We start from the raw sequence: 21,494 nt of genomic DNA, 5'->3' as shown, positions 1-21,494 counted from the left end.
ATTCACAATTTTCCTACTTAAATCCCAATACAGCAAAGCACTTATGCACATGCTTAAAGTTAAGCATGCCCATAATGCAGTGCTGAATAAAGACAGACTTAAGCAAGTGCTTATGCACTTTTCTGAATCAGGGCCACACTGCTTATGCTGACAAAAAGGAATGAGACAAAATATTATCCATCTTTCTTCCCCTACTCAGAGTCAACAGAGAGAGAGATGGGACTCTGGCTGTGAATTACTTTGCTTATTTTAGAAAGAGAAAAGTTCCCAAACTAGGAGAAACCAAAGATTGCTGATGGAGAGATCCTTCACTTGTGGTTTTTGTTAGATAAGGCATCTCAGCATGATCAAATAGTAGTATACATTGTATTAGTTTTACACCTCAGTTCTTTCCAGAGAAACCTAAAACCCATTTTCTGAAAATTTTAAGATAAATGATTTATGCTGTCATAAAATCTTAATAGCTGATCTCTGAAATAAAAATGTAATACAATATGTGATTTTTTTTTCTGTCTCAGCAGTGCTGGGTCTTCCCTTTAGAATATGTTCCATATTTCCTTCTTTCTCACCACCTGAGAGTCTCTCTAAAAGAAACATAGAAAAATGCTCCCTACAGATGCATCCTTTGTGATAATAGACACCACAAGGCCTTTGGCCCCTTTGATCATAAGTGTTATCCCAAGAATATCTTGCCTGATCTCATTTAAAATGCACTTATACTTTGAAAACCTGAATTGATAAAAACAGAAGCATGGTGTTCCTTGTTTAGTGTCTCTCATTATTTCCAGACCAGCTATTACAAATGAATAAGGCTATGTTTCAGTCATGGGTATTGTTGGTAAAAGTCATGAACAGGTCATGGGCATAGGACAAAAAAATCATGCCCTGTGATCTGTCCAAGGCTTGTATTATAGACCCCTGACTAAATCTTGGGTGATGGCAGGGGGCTGGCCTGGGTGTGCCACAAGTGCTCTGGGGGTGGCCCGGGGGATCTAGGCGCCGCGGGTGCTGGCAGCAGGAAGCGCGTGGCCTGAGACCCCTGTGGGTGCTTGGGGGAGGGCACAGTGGCACGTGGTCCAGGGCACCCACGGGTGTCAGGGTGGGCTGGTGGTGGTAGCCCAGACCCCCACTGCTGCTGCCAGGGGAGGGGGCACAGCGGCCCAAGACTGCCCCAGCAATGGCCAGAAGTCACAGAGATCCTGGAAAGTCACTGAATCCGTGACTTCCGTGATCTCCATGACAGACTCACAGCCTTTCAAATGAACGCACAGATTTTATTTTTTTATTTTATTTTTTTTTGTACACGTGCCAGCCCTCCAAATTCAGCCTGGAACCTGAAAAACAAGCTGTTCATTTTCTGGTTTACACATCAATAATAAAAATTCTGCCTCTGGAAGTCAGTTAACAAATCTGATAATGCACAAGCCAAAATAGAGGCCAAATTACGCTCCCATATCCATGTTGGCTTTGCAGTATTTACAGGAGTCAAAAGTACTAAAACTTACTTTAAAAACTTTACCAGGAAAGGAAACAGATGTGACTTTGATTCCACACCTATGGAGAATGGCTGGGCAGTAAGAAGTGCTGTTTTTACAGTTATTTTTCAGAGTAAAACTGTACTTCAACCCCTTGGACTGGACCTCCCTCTGTTCCTGTCAATCTTCTTTTACACAGTTTATTGGCAAACATTTGTTTCATACCTGAAATGTCTTCCATTTTCCAAATCTGTGTGAAACTCCATCAGTCTGTCTTTGTATAGTACAGAGAATAGGTGCCAAGATCAGGATAACTGAAGAACCCATTCATCTGACACAGGAATTGTGTGCTCTTAACATGTACACAATGTGCCTTCCTTTTAGATCATTTTAATCCCTGTAAGAAGAGTGTGAAAGCTTCCAAATTAAATCCACTAAAATGCAGCAGAAGAAAAAGAAGTTAATTAAAAGGAAACAGTTCTCTGGCTACTCAGACCAATGCTTAGTCTACACTTAAAATTTCAATCAACCTAGCTGCGTCACTCAGTTGAAAAGTTCACACCTCAGAGGGCTGTAGTTAAACTGAAATTAGGGTAACCAGACAGCACGTGTGAAAAATCGGAATGGGGGCGGAGGGGGAAGGGGAATAGGAGCCTATACAAGAAAAAGCCCCATATATTGAGACTGTCCCTGTAAAATTGGGACTTCTGGTCATCTTAGCTGAAATAGCTCCCAGTGTAACTATGTCTAAGTCAATGAAAGAATTCTTCCTTTGACATAGTTACCAGAACTCAGAGAGGTGGATTAGCTGCAGTGATGGAAAAAACCCTTCTATCGCTGTATGAAGCATCTACACTACAGCAGCACAGTTGTGTAGACATGGCCTAAGAGCTCATTCCATCTGGAACACTCTCCAGTTACTTACCTTGCCGTAACTGGAGTTCTTCAAGTTGTGTGGTCCCTATATTCCACTGTGGGTTCTCTGGCGTATGGCGTGCACACACAGCCACAATGGCATACCCATAGGGTCCACCACTTGAAGTAGAACAAAAACTTCTAGTCAGGAAAGTTACAGAGCACATCACACAGGGCTTCAAACATTTCTTTACTAACCGTTACAGACTTGATCTATTCTCATCAAAAGCAGTGATTGGCACAATTTAAGGTCTATCAAAAGTGTGCCTCATTATTTCCTGTTCATTGGTATTTCCTTTTGGTCCAGAAAGCTGGATGTAGCTATTATATAGTTATGCCTTATGGAAACTATGCCCTGTGAGACAGATCTCTAGAAGATCCTTGCTCTCACCTGGCTCTAAGGGATTTAACAAGGACTTGTTTCTTTTAGCATCTATTACTTTTGACTACAAGCAAGAACATAAGAAGAGGAGCAGAAAAAGCAAGATCTTGCCCCTGAAAGAAAGAAAACTTCTGCTCTCCATTTGATTCATCTTTTGTTAACAAGAGAAATTTATCTCTTTCTGTGGTTCTGGGAGCACAAACTCTGGACCTAGTCCTTCAGTCCAACCCAGAAGAGCAGACCCTAGCACCCTCATGCAGCCACATTGACTGCACTTGAGCTGCATGCAGGCACAAGGATCTGGCTATGCGAATCCAGCTGCAGAACTGGAGCCTCTGTATGAATGTTCTTTAGTAGACAAGGCCAGCAGAGAATTACAGCCCTGGTCTTTTGTGTTACAGTGATCATAAAGGTGTTGCTTGTGCACATTTAAAATGTACTAATAATGGGTTTGATTATTATTCTGGGCCATAGTTTGTAGTGAATTTCCCCTATTTGCAGTGTGATTAAGATAACAACTCAGATAGTGTAACAGTCTTAAAATTGACGGTATACAATTTTTCTTTTTTCTTTTTAGTTCCCAAAATCATACTTACAGCAGTTGATCCGATGATTTCTAATCTAAATCCTTCCCTAAAGCAGAACAATGGTAAATATGGTAATTTTTATGGTTTATTACCATCATTTGTCTTTAAGTCAAAAAAGGAAATATGTATGATCAAAGATGGACATAGTTGTATTAGAATAATTAGAGGGGGAAGTAGTAAAACCGTGTGTTAAAACTGGCTCTGACCCCTGAAAGTTGTAAAAAATAAATAAATAAATAAATAAAAAGGTGTTTTATCATCAATAGAATGAGTTCTGTTAGATGTGTTCAATTAGATTGTGATGATACTGTAATGAGTTCAATTAGATTGTGATGATACTGTAATGTGGGAATTTCACAATGAGAAATCCATTCAGGAACAAAGGCAAGATTCTGGGCCTGATATTAAATAAGTTATTGTGGGCCAAATCCAGCAGGTCAAATGCCTGTAAAAATATGAGATGTTGGCTCGAGCAAGGATTGCAAGATTAGGTCCTAAATTTGAGAGGTGAAGCAGGTAAGCTTGCAGCTGAGGTGTTACAGCTTTCTTCCCACACCTGTTCCTGTGGAAGAACCTATTGACTCAGTAGATGCTCAGTGGCTCTGGTAAGTGAGGAGCTACTCATTCTCTCCAGGACCTTAGTGTGCCAATCACTGCCTCATTCTGGCCACCTTTTACAGAGGCACAGCCTGGAATTTTGGGTCTACTCCAGAACGCACATGCGCAATGTGCAGTATAGTTCACTGCCAGCGCTTCTGAATATTTAAAGGGGGTGCCTTAAAGTGTGGAGAAGTCATTTGCCTGAAACTGCATGTTCAAACCAAACAAGCTACACAATGTGGTTGTTTGGATGCAGAGCTAAAGATTTTGTGAAAAAAAGCAATCTTGATCAACACAAGATTTCCTCAAGAATCAGAGTGGCAACACTTGAACTGTTAATTTTCATCGCTGGTCTCCTCAGCTGCTTCTCAGTCTGGCCACTTTCATTCCCTGGGAAGTAGCCATGCACAGTATAATCTTATTGTCTTAGCATATTTCATTCTTGTCTATTAATTTATTAAATTTAGATTGGAATAAGGTGGAGGGGAAACTGCAAATAAAAAACAGATTATCTGCTAACCATCCCCTTACACTACATACTATGAGCTGTGATCTTTAATTAAGTCATTGAAGTCACTTTAAACAGAACTTTAAACGTATTGCATTTTGACATTTTCGTTGCTGGGACACTGGCACATTATGGTCATCCGCAACTATTGTACATCTTTCTTAACTGTGGTCAAGAGATGTGAACAGTAACAGTGAGTATATGATTGTTTCAGACTGGATAGCCATGTATGAGTAAGGCTGAAACGTAATTTTGTGAACAGCAGAGAAAGTGAATGGTGTGGCTAGCGCACATCCTCTGTTGCCACCATTTCTAGGATACTGCAGAGATTGCTTTGGGAAGTGATTTATTTAGGGTCTGATTGAAAGCTCAGTGAAGTCATTGGGAATCCTTGGCCTCTTTGGGCTTTGGTTCAGGCACTAAATGGGATTGATCATAGCTGCTGTTTAGTAACAATTTTGTAGTTTTCTAACTATCCATTATGTTTTGCTTGTAGATCATGGGTTTGGTCTAATGTTTTGCAAAGTCCCTGAAACCATAATACTGGCAGTCCTAAATTTTTCCAGGAGTTCAGTTAGATGACCTGTTCGATTTAAAATTACACCTCTACCCCGATATATTGTGACCTGATATAATACGAATTCGGATAAAATGCGGTAAAGCAGCGCTCGGGGTGGAGGTGGGGGGCTGCATGCTCCAGTGGATCAAAGCAAGTTCAGTATAACGCAGTTTCTCCTATAACGCAGTAAGATTTTTTGGCTCCCAAGGACAGCGTTATATCGAGGTAGAGGTGTACTTGAAAGAAAAATTAGAATTTAGTAGCATTATCAAGAGTAACATAATCTAATTGCATTTGTCTTGTATTTTCACATTACAGATATAAACATTGACCCCAGGGAATCAAAGCTTCCAAAGAAAGATGGAATTATTATTAGCAACTCTTTGGCTACATTTGCTTACATTAGAGGTAGGAAAATGTTGGGTTTTTTTTTCCTCCTTATATCGTCTTTGGTAATCCTGTTACTTTTAGTAATTGTGCTGATAGAGCATTACCACACAACCAGGAAGATGAGACAATCATAACATAGCAACTGACATCTATGTAATATGTTCCAGCCCGAAGGATCCCAAACTCTTTTAGAGGTTGCAGACAAGATTTTTAAAATGAGTGATTTCAATCGGAGCAGCTGGGTGCTCAGCACTTTTGAAAACTGGGCACTTATGTAGGAGCCTATCTTTAGGAATCCATTTTTTGAAATTTTGGTTTGTGTATATAAGGATCATTGAAGCACAATTAAAAAATCAGCCATCTCTGGGATAGCACATGACAGGAATTCTGACCCATTGCCACCACCACCATCAGTCATCAAGGCAAATTCCAAAGGGACGTGGCCTCCTTGCAGATTAAGTGCCACCCAGATCAACCTCTAGCTAGATCTTTAAGATGGTCTAGCTGGATGTGTCTACCATTGGCGATGTGGGAATTCTGACCCAACAACACTACAGAGCAGGATTTAGGAAAATTAATATAAGATAATGTTGCCCCTTTTAGACCTGAGTGGCTAGTCAAAGTTTGGGGCCCTATAGATATTCCAGTTAGAAGCAGAAATTGGTGATAGGTGTTTCTTTGGTCCAGTTTTTTTTATTTACAAAGACTGTACAATGTCCTATGTCTCTGAATGCAGAGGGGATCGAATAGCAAGAAACAGCTTCTTTTGCTCCCAGCAACAAGAGCGCTTTTTTAGCCTGCACCCATAACTCAAAAACCTCTTTCCAGGTTTCTTCCAGGGTCAGCCACCTTCAGCTTTCAGCTGCTCCTTTCGGTAGTCTTTCATTCTCAGGGCTGGTCTACACTGAAAAGTTAGGTGACCTAGCTACATCACTCAAAGGTGTGAAAAATCCACAACCTTGAGTGACGTAGTTAAACCTACACTGACCTAAACCCCAGTGTAGACAGTGCTAGGACAGAAGAATTGTTCCGTTGATTTAGCTACTGCCTTTCAGGGAGGTGGATTAACTACAGCGACTCTCTTCTTACACACACACCCCTACCCAAAACAGTATTCAGCCAAAAACTCCTGAGTGGGTTCACACACACTTTTTGCCTTCGGTGGGGCTTATGCTTACAGTTATGTTAAATGATGGATGGAGTTCACACCTACCACTCTCAATGGGCTTTTAACTCAACCCATAACAAGGTATCACCCAGCTCATAACAACAATATCACCAGCTAACCAAAAACTCAGAAAAAGATGTAGGCAGATAGAATATAACACTACGAGTTGAAATTTGAGAGCAGCTCTGGAGCCAACATTTCTACTGTTTCAGAAGAGGTTATGGGATCTGTAACTGAGCACAAGCAATTGTGGCTTTGGTTTTACAACACATTTGAAACATGACACTGCTGCAGCACAGTGTCGCCTAGCACTGTACTGGAAAAGTCATTAAATAGTGAGTCAGACAGAAGAGTGTTCATTATTGAGTCACCATCACACCTTCCTGTAGCACACCTTTGCTTTAGAGGTCTGCCATACACGTACTGACCTGACGTGATGCTCCTCAAGGGTGCCCGGGTGTGACTGGAGGCCTCAGGGTCCTGCCACACTCCATCCCAAAGAGGAGCAGAAGAGAAGTCCTCCAAGGAGCCAAGAGTGGTTGCAGAGAAAGAGCCAATGAGAGAGGCTGCAAAGAGCAATCAATCAGGGCCCAGCAGGGCATGTAAAAGGAGGTGCAGAACAGAGCAGCAGTCAGTTGCTGCTTGGAGTTGGAGGAGAGAGGACTGTGTTCCCGACTGTCTGAAAGAGATGTTGGACCATGGACAGCTGAGTGTGGGAAGGGACTGGGGGTGCAAGAGAGAGCTCCTGGGTTGCTGCTGGGGACTGAGCCCAAGACAGTCTGTGAGTGGGGACCTGGGGAGCAAAGAAGGATCTCCTGGCTGGCTGTTGGGATTGAGTAAGGACTGAGCCCAGTGAGGGCCACAAAAAGTCAGTGTCTCCAGGGAAGAAGCCTTGAGGGTATGGCCCATATCATATCTGGGGCAAGCTAAAGACTGTATACCCTGGAGGTGGTTTGTTCTGTTTCACATACAGACAGTGTGTGTGACTTGGCCAGAGGGCTGAATCACTAATAAACCACCTGAGACACCATTGATGTGTCACCATAAATGGAAAGACTGCAGAAATACTGTCCCAGAAGGGGGCATATGTGAGAGGTGGATGCCAACCCTGTTACGCCAGGGTTGTGAGCCACTTCGCCAGCACTTGCCCTCAATCGTGAAGCAGCGTCTCTGCCTGCTGTGCATCAGCTCTCTGAAACCAACAGCCTCTGGTAGCACAAGCATTACCTTCTAGGCCTCCACAGGCCTTAGTCTCGCTGTACAGGTAGGGATGGCACACACCAGCCCCCTGAGTTTTCAGAGCATTCCCGGCAGTGTCCAGCCCCTTATCCGCTGAACACTCACAGAACGATCATACTTGCTGTTCCCAGAGAAACAGCTTGTAAGATTCAACTAAGCACCAGCATTTTTCTTTACACTCCAGCACTTAGTTACAGTGAAAATAAGAATGTTTATCAAAGAAACAGAGATTTAAGTGATAATGAGTAATACTAGCAGAAACAAATGGTTACATATAAAACAAAATCATAACACACTTTCTAGAGACAAAACTTAACCTTCTATCTAAAGAAGCTTATCTCACCCCAAGTTCACTCCAGCATTTTCAACCTAACCCAGTTGAGACCCCTTTTTTTCCATGAAGCAAAAGTGCTATCCTCTTCTTCCTCAGTGAAGGGTGCCCAGGTGTCTTCTTTCCCTCCCAAATATAGTGGGGCAAACATTTGATGTGTACTTGCAGATGGAATTCTCTTTGCTGCCCCCTCCACCCGCCCCACATGCTTTTCCTTCCTGGTTAGTTTCTTTTTAAAATTCTTGTCATCCTTTATTTGCATTCAGGCCAGACTGGTGATAGGAGACCCATTGTGAAACATACCACACTTAATTTACATGATAAACCTTTCTGGAGAGAACCTGTTTTTCACCTTTGCGGGTGACTAATCTCTAGACACAGACTTAAGAACATATTTTTAGTATCTATGCATAACTCCTTACATATTATCTGTACATTCATTTCACAATGCTATTGCTGACCAATGTGATACAAGCTTTTATTTGAGACCTCGCATGACATTCTTTGGTGAACCAGATTGTATATACCAGAATCAGGAGGTTTGGGTAGCCCTTTGCACCCCCTTGTACATTGGCATTCTTGACTCACACCTGGCCTTTACTTATGACATTTGACAAGATCACAGCTGGAGATGGAGTGACTGCTGATTATGGCTTAGATCCTCAGGACTTGCCATTTGGTATGTGACAGCTTGGGGGATGGGAAAGCTGCAGTGAGTAAGATACCTTTGTGTTTCCCTGATACTCAGATTGCATGTATTCGTCTGGTCCTGAGTGGCAGCTTAGAGCAGTCTTAGGACTGCTTTACAAATGCATCTATATTTGAGCTAATGGATGCTATTCTCAGCTGAGGCAGATGTACCCACATTAGTGCTGCTTATGCTAGAGCACTAAAAAGAGCAGGGCCATGGTTCTGGCTATCCCCCAAACATGTATCCAAAGGGGCTGGGCAGATATGTACTCAGGCAGTGAACCAGAGCTGCTGCCCTTGCTATCCTGGCTGCGCTTCTATTTTTAGCATGCAAGCTGGAGCAGAGCTAGCATGGGTATGTCTATGCTAGCTAGGAATCCCAGCTCACATGTAGGTGTACCCTTTGTCATGAAGGCAGCAGCAGCCTGGGGGACTATTCTGGCAACCTGAGTTTGCCAGAACCCAGCACCTCTCTGCCCATGCCCCCTTTTCCCCAGGCCATGCCCACTATGGCAAGAGGGCTAGAAAAAGAATGCATGGCCACCAGCCAGTGGTTAAGAGTGCTAGTAAACTATACATAAAATACAGTGTAACACTTTTAGGGGCAAGTCTTTTTGCACAGTCATTAAAGAAATTGACTAGGCAGGATTCAGATGACAAGTACACAAACTTTTTGTTGCATGGCAGATAATGCCAAAAAAGCACCAAACTTACCCAACATCACATAGGGCTCTTTGGAAACAACCACTGACTTTTATATCTGTTCTCGGCTTTTGTTTACAGATGTTTTAAGTCTGGCTTTTTGTTTTGAATTTTAGATCACCCTGAAAGAGCTGCTCTCCTGTTTGTGTCTAGTGTGTGTGTGGGCTTAGTCTTCACACTGTGTGCTTTGGTGATACATGTGTCATGCACTAACGACTTCCCAAAACTACACAGAATGAAAGACCATTCAGTGCTGGAAAGCGACAAAGCAGATGATCACAGTGATGATGAAGAAGAGGAAGATTCTTCAGATTCAGACTTGCCAAATGAGCTAACAGGATTTTATAGGACATATCACTCGGGTTATAATTCAACAGAAGCAGCTGAACTGGCTGAAAGGATAGAGCGCCGAGAACAGATAATGCAAGAAATTTGGATGAACAGTGGTTTGGATATTTCTCCTACTAGAAATATCAGTCCGTTTTATATTAATGAACAACAAAGTGTTTATTTTGGATGACACAAGCTTTTTGTTTTTTAATGTACCTTCTGTGAAGGGACATGTGTAACTATATATAATTATTTGTAAAGTAAAAAATATATATATGAATAATAAAAGAACTGTTTCAAACCCTTGACTACCTAACCCAGTGTGGAACAAATTCTGCAAGGATTTTTAGTTTGTTTAATGGCCTAGTTGAAGATGAATTCCTGTAAATAATTGGAAAACACACACACCTTTGCAGAAAGAAAAGTAATGAAGCAGCATAATAGAGGATTAGGTATTTGTGTTCCATAAGGACATGGCATTTATTAGTTAACAGTTACTTAGGGCAGGCTTCTACAGTATTTTGGAACAACCATGTGCTATAGCACTGTAAAATATTTGTATTATTAATGAAGAAGGCAGGGCTAGACAAAACCATCCGGGGCTCTCTGAGGCCCTTCTGCTAGTGCCCCAACCCAACCCAACCTTGCCCCCCAGTAAACCACTATATAACTGAGCTCAGTATAGCTGGAGCTAAAATCCTGCTAGCGTTAGGCAGGATAACAGGTTTCGTTCTTGAGGGTTGTATGCAAAAGAGGTACAAAATGTGGGAGCCCTTGAAGTTAAGCCACAGTGGAGTCATGTGTTTTCTCAAAAGTGTGTTGTATTCGTTCAGAACCATGGTTAGCCAAACCCTACTTAATGCTCCTGCAGAATGCACACAGGCCTGGAGCATGAGTCCCTGATGTATGCTGAAGCTTTACTCCCCCAGTAGGCCCACTGATTTCAATAGCAAGAGTAAGGTGCTAGTCAATATGAGAAGGATCGTCACAGTTTGGCTTTTTTTTCTGCATGCAGGTAGCAGGCACATATGCCCACCCCACTGAAAAAACAGAATCCACTTGCCCAGAAGCTATACATGGGTAAAAAGTGTAAACTGGCATCAGGACCTTTAGTGTCATGTACTGTTGAGAAAAGTGTCACAGAGGACTTACCTGAGGCATATTGAGTTGTTACATTTGTCTGTCCTTGAGTTTAGCAATCTTTTAATTCTGTAAGATCCAAAATAAATCCCTCCTCCCCTTGGGATTGGTAGCATATTAGACAAATATTTTTGTGAGTCCTATGGCCATTTATTTGACTTCAGTTCATTTTTGCTAATGTATATTTTTAGAGCCTGCTGACTTGATTTCAAGTTATTCTCCATGAGGCTCTTTGATAAAGGTCACAATCTTCACTTCAAAAGTGTTCATGGGCTAATCATGTTTGATTTAGTTCAATCACACAGAAAATTAAATCAGAAATGTATCTACATTGAAAATGCGGCCTTCCTGCCTTTAAGTAGAATGTCTCCAATATTTAAACTACAGTCTGTAGAGACCTAGCAGAACAAAAGGAGGAAAAATGTCACTTCCTAGTGGTAATACTTATGAGGTCACTGTGCTGTCCCTGTTCAGTCCCCATGTACAATGTAGTTATATGACTCCTCTGAAAGAAAAAAATATGGCTTGCTTTAAACTCAACATTGAGTTAGGGGGAAAAGTTATAAAAGAGAAGGAGGACTTGCTCAACTGGCTTAGCAGCCATCAAATGCTGAACTGGAAAAGCTGAATGCTGATTAGTGCCCTGTTAAGGGAAGGAACACAGATTGAGGAGATGGGACAGGATGACATTAACCCACTTCATTTAGCTAGGCCACTTTTCCAAATTATGCACATTGTGTTAAGCATGCAATACAGGGTAAATTTGAGATTGTACTAGTTTTTTGTTAGCTGGGACTTGAAAGCCCCCTTTCCACAGCAGAGTTATTATGGTTAATGCATTTCTGTAATAGGTTTTAGTTTGGAAAAGATTTAGTGAATTACTTGGTCTTTGCAAGGTGAACTGCAAAGTGGAAGACTTTTTTTATTTTTATTTTAGCCTGAGAAGGCCAGGTTTTTCTGTTGACCCACCCTGTAAGTAGGTGTTAGCCCACAGGGAAGTGCTGACTGATTCCAGCTGACTCAGGGCAGCAGCTGTGGTTCATTAACTTTACCCTGCCTATGAAGAGATGGGAGTAGTTCTTTGACCAGATTAAGGCCTTCTCTGCACTATGCTAGGAAAGATCTGTGGGTACAGCTAGTCTGGTACAGCTACATCAGCAAAACCTCCTAGTATAGAGGCACACGATGCTGGCAAAAAAGTGCTTTTGGCGGTATAGCTTATACCAGTTTCTCACACTAAATAAACTGTACCATGAAAGCATTTTAATGCCAGCATCACTGTATCTGCCCTGATGGTTTTTGCCAGTATAAAACCCTACATATCGTACCATTAAGAGACAGTACTCAAGCAATAACAGTTTCAAGTGTAGACCTGGCCTGAGAGAGATGCATCTGCAGCCAAGTGTAAGGAGAGAGCTTAGACCCGGGTTTATGTTTTCATTGTTGTTAGTTGACTCAGCCCTAAAACCAGTTCCCAGGAACAGCTTGAAGTTTGGACTAAAGACAGGAGGCCAGATCCTCAGCTGCTATATATATCAGTGCAACTTCACTGACATCAGGAGATCTATGCTGATTTATACCAGCTGCGGATCTGGCCAATGTGCTGTACTGCAATGCATAGACTGCCTCAAAGCAGCCCCAGAGTCCTTTGGAGCCCTTATCCCGCTGAAGCATTTCAGCACCCCGCACTTCCTTTCCACAGCTGTAATTTAGGCTACTTTAGAAATGAAACCCCCTCAGCCCACCACATTTTTCATGACAGTTGAACATTCTTCAAACCTTTTTACTTCCCAACCTCTCGCTGTCTCTTCCTTTGTTTGGCCCTGTACGTGACCCCATTTGACAGCATTCCAAAGCTCTGGGCTTAGTCCTTCAACCTAGATTTTTAGTTAACATCAGCACAGTTGAAGGAGCCCTGTTGACATGTCTGACTATTGTCCCTCTATTTCTTCCATAAACATTTGACTTTTGACCAGACGTTTTCCTATTCAAGGATATTTTGTATATTGAACACAAACGAGGCCAGTCTCTCCACAACTCAGCTGGTAGCCATGATCATGCTTGACAAGGTAACATCCAAGGTGGCAGCAGACAAGGGGAAGCCAATGTGTTACCTGACAAAGCCCATGTGAGTCCAGCAGTGGTCATTTTGAAGTTCCAGGTTGGTTAAGCAAGATCTTAGCTTCATCATCATTGTGCTTAGTTAACCTCTTACCGGAATCAAAATTCAGAGGTGCTTTATTTCTTCCAGGCTGCCAATTCTCTGCTCTGCTAGGGTGAAAATCATCTCTATCAAAATGAAGGTTAGTAATTTCTTCTTCATTCTCCTGAGTACTTGCTCCTAATGGATTTAGCAGACCTATTTCCTCCAGAATTTCTGATAAGGAGGTTGAGTTTTCAATTCACACGTTCTTCCCAAGGAGGAATGTGAGAGTTTGGGCCCTTTCAGGTGTTACTCTCAATGTAGTTAATGGTATCAATTACTGCTCAAAAGTTTAGCCAAAACCAATCAATGTATATTGCAAGTTGCCGGGTAAGGTAAGCTACCTGTGTGACATGGACAAGTTCTTTCTCTTTGTGCCCCAGGTTACCATCAACAAAATGAGGATAATAGCACTTCCCACTCTCAGAGGGAGGTTGTGAGGTGGCTTAGCTCTGACGGTGGCAGGGGCCATATCAGATTTTTAGATCAGCTGTAAATATTTAAATTATGATAATATCCAAAAGCCCCAACTGGGTAAAAGCACTTCTATGGATCGGAAAATGGCAGCTGTTTCACAATCCACCGCTGTCTCTGTAGAGCCGCACCCTGAAAAGGTTCTTACATATAAGTATTTAAGTGTGAGTATTTAAATAAAACATTAGAGGGATACATTTGTATTGAGTCAGTGTGACAAGTGGTGATGAGAGAAGGAAAAAATCAGGCTTGCCTGGTGTAGAAGGGGAGGGGTTTTTTTTGCATAAGATTGGAAACCATGACTCACTCCTGCTTGAGGAAAGTTTCCTTTTCTTCTTTATAATTTGAGTTCAACTTGCTATTTCATTTTTATTTAAAATCTAAAGCTTCACAGCCAGTAGATTGGGTGAAGTTTCAGTGAGTCTCTCATTTGCTTCCCGGTACTGTACTGGTTGTTGTTTTGCATCACAACAGGAGAAAATTAATCAGCTTTGAGTTCATTGCTTTTTCCTGAGCACTTTTGGTAGAACTAAGATGCAGTGGGCAGATCCTTTCAGTTTCATTGATGTTATAGCTCATCCTGAAAACAAAATTTGGTGTAAGAAACTGAAAATAAATGAGGAACAAGTGTAAGAGATGCTATAACAAATTACTTACAATTTTTATAGCGAATACCAGTGTAGGATAATTAAACATAAAACGGTCTGTACTGAGAGAGCCACTTTCAGTACCATTCCTATTCTGTTCTACCACTGCAGGAGCAATGTGAAAAAGCAACCGACTTGTTAGCTTGCAGAGGGATACACAAGCTGAAACAATAAGTAGAAATATAGCCAAGATCTACTTTGTTTGCGGGCTAAAGGCAGAGACACAATTCATGTGTGTGGCATAGTCACCAGCATCACCACAGGAGGGATCGTCCAGAGTTAAAAACAAGATGAAGTCTCAGCTGTACACTCCATGCTGCTACTCAGTGGAGCTGCATAAGAAGAAAATATTACAAAGGAGAGCTTGCAAGTTAGTTGGCTGACTGTGTGTGTCTTGAAGGCATTACATATTAGGTTTATATTACATGCCTGTCTATGTGAATGACATTTGCATTTGAAAACATTCCATTCAATTACAACAAACATGAAGTATTAAGTTAGCTGGAAGGTTTTGTTCAAAGTTTGCATGGATCTGTTTTAAATTAATAATTTGCTCCTTTGAAATAACTAGGCCACCCAAAGTTAATGATCAGAAATCCCTGTGCCAGGCTTGAAAGAGGTTGAAAATGAATCCTTTTGAAACCCAGGCCTTTCATCAAAATCCACTCAGCTGGTGCATGTACAACAGTTGTCTGACACTGAAGCCTAAAGCACGAAGGCTGCGCTACAGAGGTTTTGCAAGACTCTATTGTGATCAGCCAAGCCGTGCACTGCCGCTCGAAAGGTGTCATGAAGAAGACAATACAGAAGGTGTGGTGCAGCATTAAAATAGTTTAGAGTTTTTCCTTATTCTCAAGTGAGTACCTGAAACACTTGAGAAAGCATAAAAATGTATGTGCCTGGGAAGTAGGGAATGAAAACAGGTTTAGAAACCATTCAGCTGACCTGACTTCAGTATAAACATTGTGAAGTTTAAAAATCAAACATGTAGAAACCTTGTGTAACCTCTCTCATAGCCACATGGCTGAGCACAGACAAGCGTGGAAGTGATCAGTTCAACCACACAATGAAAACAATTTTGCAACATTTGTGAAGCAGAGGTCTTGTAGCAGGGACTTTCTAGAGCTCTCACAGGCCCTCCTCCAAAGCTCACTGATGTCAGTGGGAATCAGCCCGCTGCCTATAGTGATTTTGGATTGAGCTCTAAGGTTCTTTGTAAACAGTCACATGTCTGCTGGTTTTCCACATCAAACACTGTGGGCTTCAATAGCGCAACTGCCATAACGTTGAAATTCTAACCCAGGAGCAAAGAATTTTTTTTTTTGAGGCTATGCAAATATTAGCAGCCTAAAGTTAAACCATTAAAACTCCACATAACCCTTACAAGAGCTGGAGTCAGTGTTCTTTGCCATGCACAGAACCCTAGGAGACAAGGTCTGCTACTGTCCCAGTATCCATGACCCTGTTTACAGTGACCTGTTTTGCCCTATGAGAGGGATACCCTTTATTTTAATTAGGTTTTTGGGGTATTAACTAACTATGCCAGCAACCACTGCTGACTATATTTGATTATACTGCACACACCTACCACAGGTGTGTATATCATAATGGCTGCACCTTCTGATGCACATACCTGTGGCTACAAGAAATGAATGCACATACGTTCAGTTTAACAACCACAGCTGTATGTGAATGATTGCACCTTCTGCTCTGCACACCTCTGGCTATTTGATCTTAATACCTGTACACTCATGAATATCTGAAATATTCTAGCACATGCAAAATGGTTCATTCACACTAGCTTGATTTCGCTTAAGTATGGCAGCTCATATAGTTTTGTTTTGTTTTTTTAAAGGTGTACACAACCCACCAAGAATGTGCTGATTCTGTTCTGCTCTGTTTGACTTTGTGCACTCCACCCCAGTGCTAGTTTCCCGGCATGGGCGGAAAGGGTCGGGACGGACAGTGCGTGTGAGCCAGCTTGTACAGAAGCAAATTCAGAGGAACGAAGGCTTCATAGTGGAGGAGAAAATGTGGGTTGGGGTTCATTCTAAGCAAGTCCTGATCTGGGCCAGACTCTTGGTATCAGCCACCCTCCAACCCCCCAGCATACAGCTCCTGGCAACTCCTCCTTAATCCTTAGGAAAGAAGGAATTCCCCTAAGGATAAAAAAATTGAGATAAGCGCAGAGAGAATGGCAGAATATTCAACTCCTTATAGACTACGAGCCAAATTCTGACTTGAGTTATGGCCCATGCAATCCCCGTGACTCCAGTAGGCTTGTACAGATTATGAAATAGGGTAGAAACAGATCCTAAGAATTCAAGCAGACATTCACACTACCCCACAAAGCTATGGTTTAAGATCAAATGCAATAGCAAATATCTGTAAACAATTCCTATTACAGAACAAAGGTTATACAGAATTTTTTAAAATCCCAGAGAGTAGGGAGAAACTGACAGTGTTTGTTAGTCACCACCAAAGACTTCTGTTATGTATTTTTTTTTGTCCTTGACAGTAAGTGATGGCCCCTCAAAGCTATGATACACTAATGATGAAGATAAACCTAAATCATTCACTCTCCAAGATGAAGAGATTTTAGTTAATCACCACTGCTTGAAAGCTTTAAGTTCTATCCGTTTCACTCATGTTTCTTTTTTTTCCTTTTTCTTTTTTGCAGTTACTACTGTGAGACAAGCAGAGCATTCTGGAGAAGAAAATAAAGAAAATAAACATGCCTCAGGTCAGCCGAGGTCTATAAGGAGTTCCCCTTACCCTGTGTTTTTTCCTGCCCTAACAAAATCAGCACTAACTGTATTCAGAACTGATAAATGAAGAGGTAGCAGTTCTTCTCTGAATGGAAGGCAAAGTGGTACTGAGGGAAAGACAGGAAAGCCGAGGGTTATCAAAAGCAAAAGTGATCACTTCAGTATGGAAAAACTGTTGGATTAATTCTTAAATGGTATGGGTTATGTTTCCATACCAATCCAGCATGACACACTGAGGTACCAAACCACTTATCAGAAGAGACAATGCCCTACAAAGACTCAAAACTAGTAACGAGTAGCATTTTTGTGTTGATTGAAGAAAACTCATAAACCCCACAAAAATGTTGCAACTAGAAATTTTTAAATGCATAATTATACTTGGTTTTTATTATTCACCTTCTATTGAAAATCTCTCTCACGATCCTTGGAATATATATTATATATATATATATATAAAAATAACTGCTACTGTTTTTTAAGGAAGTGCCAAATTTCCTATTTTTGCTATATACTTCCTCTAAGCCCAAAACATTTTAACTGTTGCACAGTATGTACTTATTTCACTACAACACGAGAACAAGTCAAGTCCTTGAAAGAAACAGTTAGTTTCTGGTAAAAACACAGGAACCCTCCCCACACACTAATTTTGTTTAACTTTACTGAGGAAAGGGTTTTTTTATTATGTTTTAGCCCATTTATGATGTCCTGCAGTATCCTGATGGGGACAGGAAGTGGGAGCTTTAGGAATACAAATCTTCATTTCTACTCTTGGCGATCCTAGAGAGAGACATATTTCTATTTACAGCTTCTGAAAATATTTCCCGGAGGTGCACGCTCAGAGACTGTGTGCCCAATTCTCTTCTCACTTACACTTACGTCAGAAATAGTTTCACTGAAGTCAATGGAGTTACATCACTATAAACTAGTATGAGATGAGACTCAGGCCCTTTGTTTTCCCCCACTTTCTGACTGAACTAATGGCAATTATCTGTCAGTCAATAGAGTGGCAAGTTAAACTGATCCTGAAATCCTGTGTGTAAAACAAAGCAGATAAAACTCCTGCGTTTTGATTCTTCTCGAGTCCCTCATGTCCTTGTAAGGATCCTGATGATCTGCTCATTTCTTACCAACCTTCATGGCCTAACATCATTTCCACAATCTTCTGGGCAAGTAGAACTTGTCAAAGCTCCCTTGAGAGCTTGTCAACCCCACTCAGTAAGTAGAGCCATTGCTCACTAGAAGCCATCTCCTTAGGGGCTGAATTCATCATCTTTGCATGCTTCCAGTTCCTGCTGGCTCAGGGAGCAAGAGACTGGAAATAATCAAATCCAGGTCTCCCAAATGGCAGTGCAGAATATAGTTCCGTTAAGTCACTAAGCAAACCCACAATTAAACTCAACTATTTGAGAGGGACAGTGGTTAGAGAAAGCAGCTAAACCAAAAAAATAAACCTAATTTATTTTAATGCACAATTTGGATTAGATTTATTTTTACCAAGACTGACTGCGGTGTAGCCTTCCATTGTGCCAACTGTCCATTTCCCCTGTTGTTTCTGTGGGTTTTGCACACAGCAACAGGGAAAGGTCAGACACACTAACACAACAAAAGAGAAAATGTGCTTGTAAAAGCATAAAAATGAGCAAGGGGATGCAAAGGCAAGTATATGGCCTGAAATCACTTAACTCATTTTAAAAACATCATTAGAGTGCAAGTTGACAGTAACCCTATAGCCCCACCCCCAAATCATTCACACTTTTATTCCATAAGTTCAATGACTTGGCTTTTTCTTAAAAAAAAAAAACATCATATATTGTAAACAACAGAATCAATGGAATCATTTTGAGCACTCCTAGCCTGCAATGATAATTAAATGGTCTCTGTCGGGGTTCCACTGAAGTGACAACTCTCAAGAAGACATGGAACCATAGCAGTTTCTTCGACTTCTTCGCTAAGTTTGCCAAGAGTACTGAGGAGTGTTCTTGGAAAAAAGGAACCTTACAATGCTCATGAAAAACTGCCATCATAAGCAGCCAAAGTAGTTGTACAATCTTCTCGAGTTTAAATGCAGAAATGTGTAGCGGGCAGACACCATTTTACTATACAGTTATTCACATTTTGATTTTTCTGTGATGTTGCCTCTTCCTCTGATATACTTTCATAGTATCACAGAAATTAGTGAAATGGCTATATGCCAACAATGACTTCAGTTATTTATAGGCCTGGAAACTAACAGCACAAACTATTCAAAAGAACGTTAATCTAAGATGAAAGTCCTATTTGTAAAGAATGGAGGCATTTGGCTATTTTCAGGCATCCATTAAGACTGATCCAAAACATTTGTGAAACATCTCGCCAGGGACACTGATCTCAATGCAGTTTTAACAATAAAACTAAAAAAAAGTTCCTTTTAAACTATGAAGCACAGCCAATCCCTTTGAGGAATTATTTTCGAGTAGAGCCGTACTCCCTGGCATTGCCTTTGGGTTATAACATTCTTTGGGATACATGGTACATTGTGCTTAAAACTTTATAGAACTCTCCAATTACAAAATACTTTAAAAACAGCAGCTGTAATGGGACTGCAATTCATGTGTTTTCTGACTCAAAAACAGAAACAAAGTTCATTTCAATCCCACCCCCAGTACTTTGCATATATCTAAAATATTGTTAGAAAAATAGATCTATTTGCAATGATGGTGAATTATTCATTTACAAATTCAATTATCTGAATGTTTAGAAAACGTACTTCAGGTTAAAACTAACAAAACAAGGAAAACGACAATCTCATGGAATAACTGATGCTATGGAACATGAATATTCCCAAACCATTGTGGTTTGTGATCCTATTGGCACTAAGGAATCAAATATGGCTACAACTTTTGAACTTCTGGCTTTCCCGGACTATACCCTTGCAAGTAACACCAAGTATGTATTTTATGTTTATAGTATAAAGACTTTTTATGATCTATGTGAATGAGTTATCAAAGATCACAGATGTTCACCTGAAGAAATGAGATTAGCAACTCTTTTATAACTGACTGCATTAGTAGAATAATTCCAAAATTAGTTTTTCTTAAGCAATTAAAAGACAATATATTTTTAATTCTGAGACTTAAAGCCCATAGGGTATATATAGTGTCTCTTTGAGACAAACAACTTCCATCAATTGAACTTTATATGTGAGTCTGAAGAACTACTTTTAAAAATACAACTATTGATTGATGGTCAAAGTAGAAAGATCATTAACAATCTATTAAGTAGCACAAGCACTATGTTGTGTTCCAGCTACATGAGCTCAATCAGCATTTTGATGTAGCCTGATAATTATATATTATCATTGGGGAAAACACTTAAACTCCTTCGTTTTCAGCTTAAACTGTTTCTTACCGAAAAATTCCTGAGTTTTATAAAAAGTATTATTCAGTTTTTTCCAATTTTCACCCTGCTTTTGTATAATTCAAATATATGAAAAATAACTTATTTCATTAGGAAAATACAATACATTGCTGAAGGTGCAATCCATCCCATCATCCAGATCTTTAATGAAGATGTTGAACAAAACCGGCCCCAGGACTGACCCCTGGGGCACTCCGCTTGATACTGACTACCAACTAGACATAGAGCCATTGATCACTACTCATTGAGCCTGACCATCTAGCCAGCTTTCTAGCCACCCTATACTCCAATTAATCCAATCCATACTTTTTTAACTTGTTGGCAAGAAAACTGTCGGAGACCGTATCAAAAGGTTTGTTAAAGTCAAGATACATCACGTCCACCACTTTCCCCATGTTCACAGAGCCAATTATCTCATCATAGAAGGTAATCAGGTTGGTCTGGCATGACTTGCCCTTGGTGAATCCATGTTGATTGTTCCTGATCACCTTTCTCTCTTCCAAGTGCTTCAAAATGGATTCCTTGAGGACCTGCTCCATGATTTTTCCAGGGACTGAGGTGAAGCTGACTGGTCTGTAGTTCCCCGGATTCTCCTTCCCTTTTTTAAAGAGGGACACTATATTTGCCGTTTTCCAATCATCCAGGACCTCCCCTGATCACGAGTTTTCAAAGATAATGGCCAATGGCTCTGCAATCACATCAGCCAACTCCCTCAGATGCATTAGATCCGGACCCATGGATTTGTGCATGTCCAGCTTTTCTAAATAGTCCTTAACCTGTTCTTTCACCACTGACAGCTGCTCACCTCCTCCCCATACTGCGCTGCCCACGGCAGCAGTCTGGGAGCTGACCTTGTCTGTGAAGACTGAGGCAAAAAAAGCATTGAGTACTTCAGCTTTTCCCACATTATCTCCCCCCTTCACTAACCGTCTCACACTTTCCTTGACCTTCTTCTTGTTGCTAACATACCTGTAGAAGCCCTTCTTGTTA

At 41.0% G+C, this 21,494-nt stretch overlaps 1 protein-coding gene across 2 annotated transcripts in view; it reads left to right on the top strand.

Moving 5' to 3' along the window:
* Positions 1–10,155, top strand: part of EVA1C (eva-1 homolog C) — a 71,019-nt gene extending 60,864 nt beyond the window's left edge. The window contains exons 4-6 of one of the 2 annotated variants that reach the window (XM_030579207.1): positions 3,350–3,421; positions 5,345–5,434; positions 9,663–10,155. In XM_030579207.1, the coding sequence (XP_030435067.1) occupies positions 3,350–3,421; positions 5,345–5,434; positions 9,663–10,066 (566 nt within the window). In that variant the 3' untranslated portion in view covers positions 10,067–10,155. The remainder of the gene's footprint in view (positions 1–3,349; positions 3,422–5,344; positions 5,435–9,662) is intronic. The other variant, XM_030579200.1, reaches the window with a different exon arrangement.
* The last annotated feature ends 11,339 nt before the right edge of the window (positions 10,156–21,494 follow it).

Source organism: Gopherus evgoodei, chromosome 1 (genome assembly GCF_007399415.2).
Source record: "Gopherus evgoodei ecotype Sinaloan lineage chromosome 1, rGopEvg1_v1.p, whole genome shotgun sequence".
NCBI lineage: Eukaryota > Metazoa > Chordata > Testudines > Testudinidae > Gopherus > Gopherus evgoodei.
Note: the sequence above shows the minus strand (reverse complement) of the source record. Positions and strands in the feature narration are given on the sequence as shown.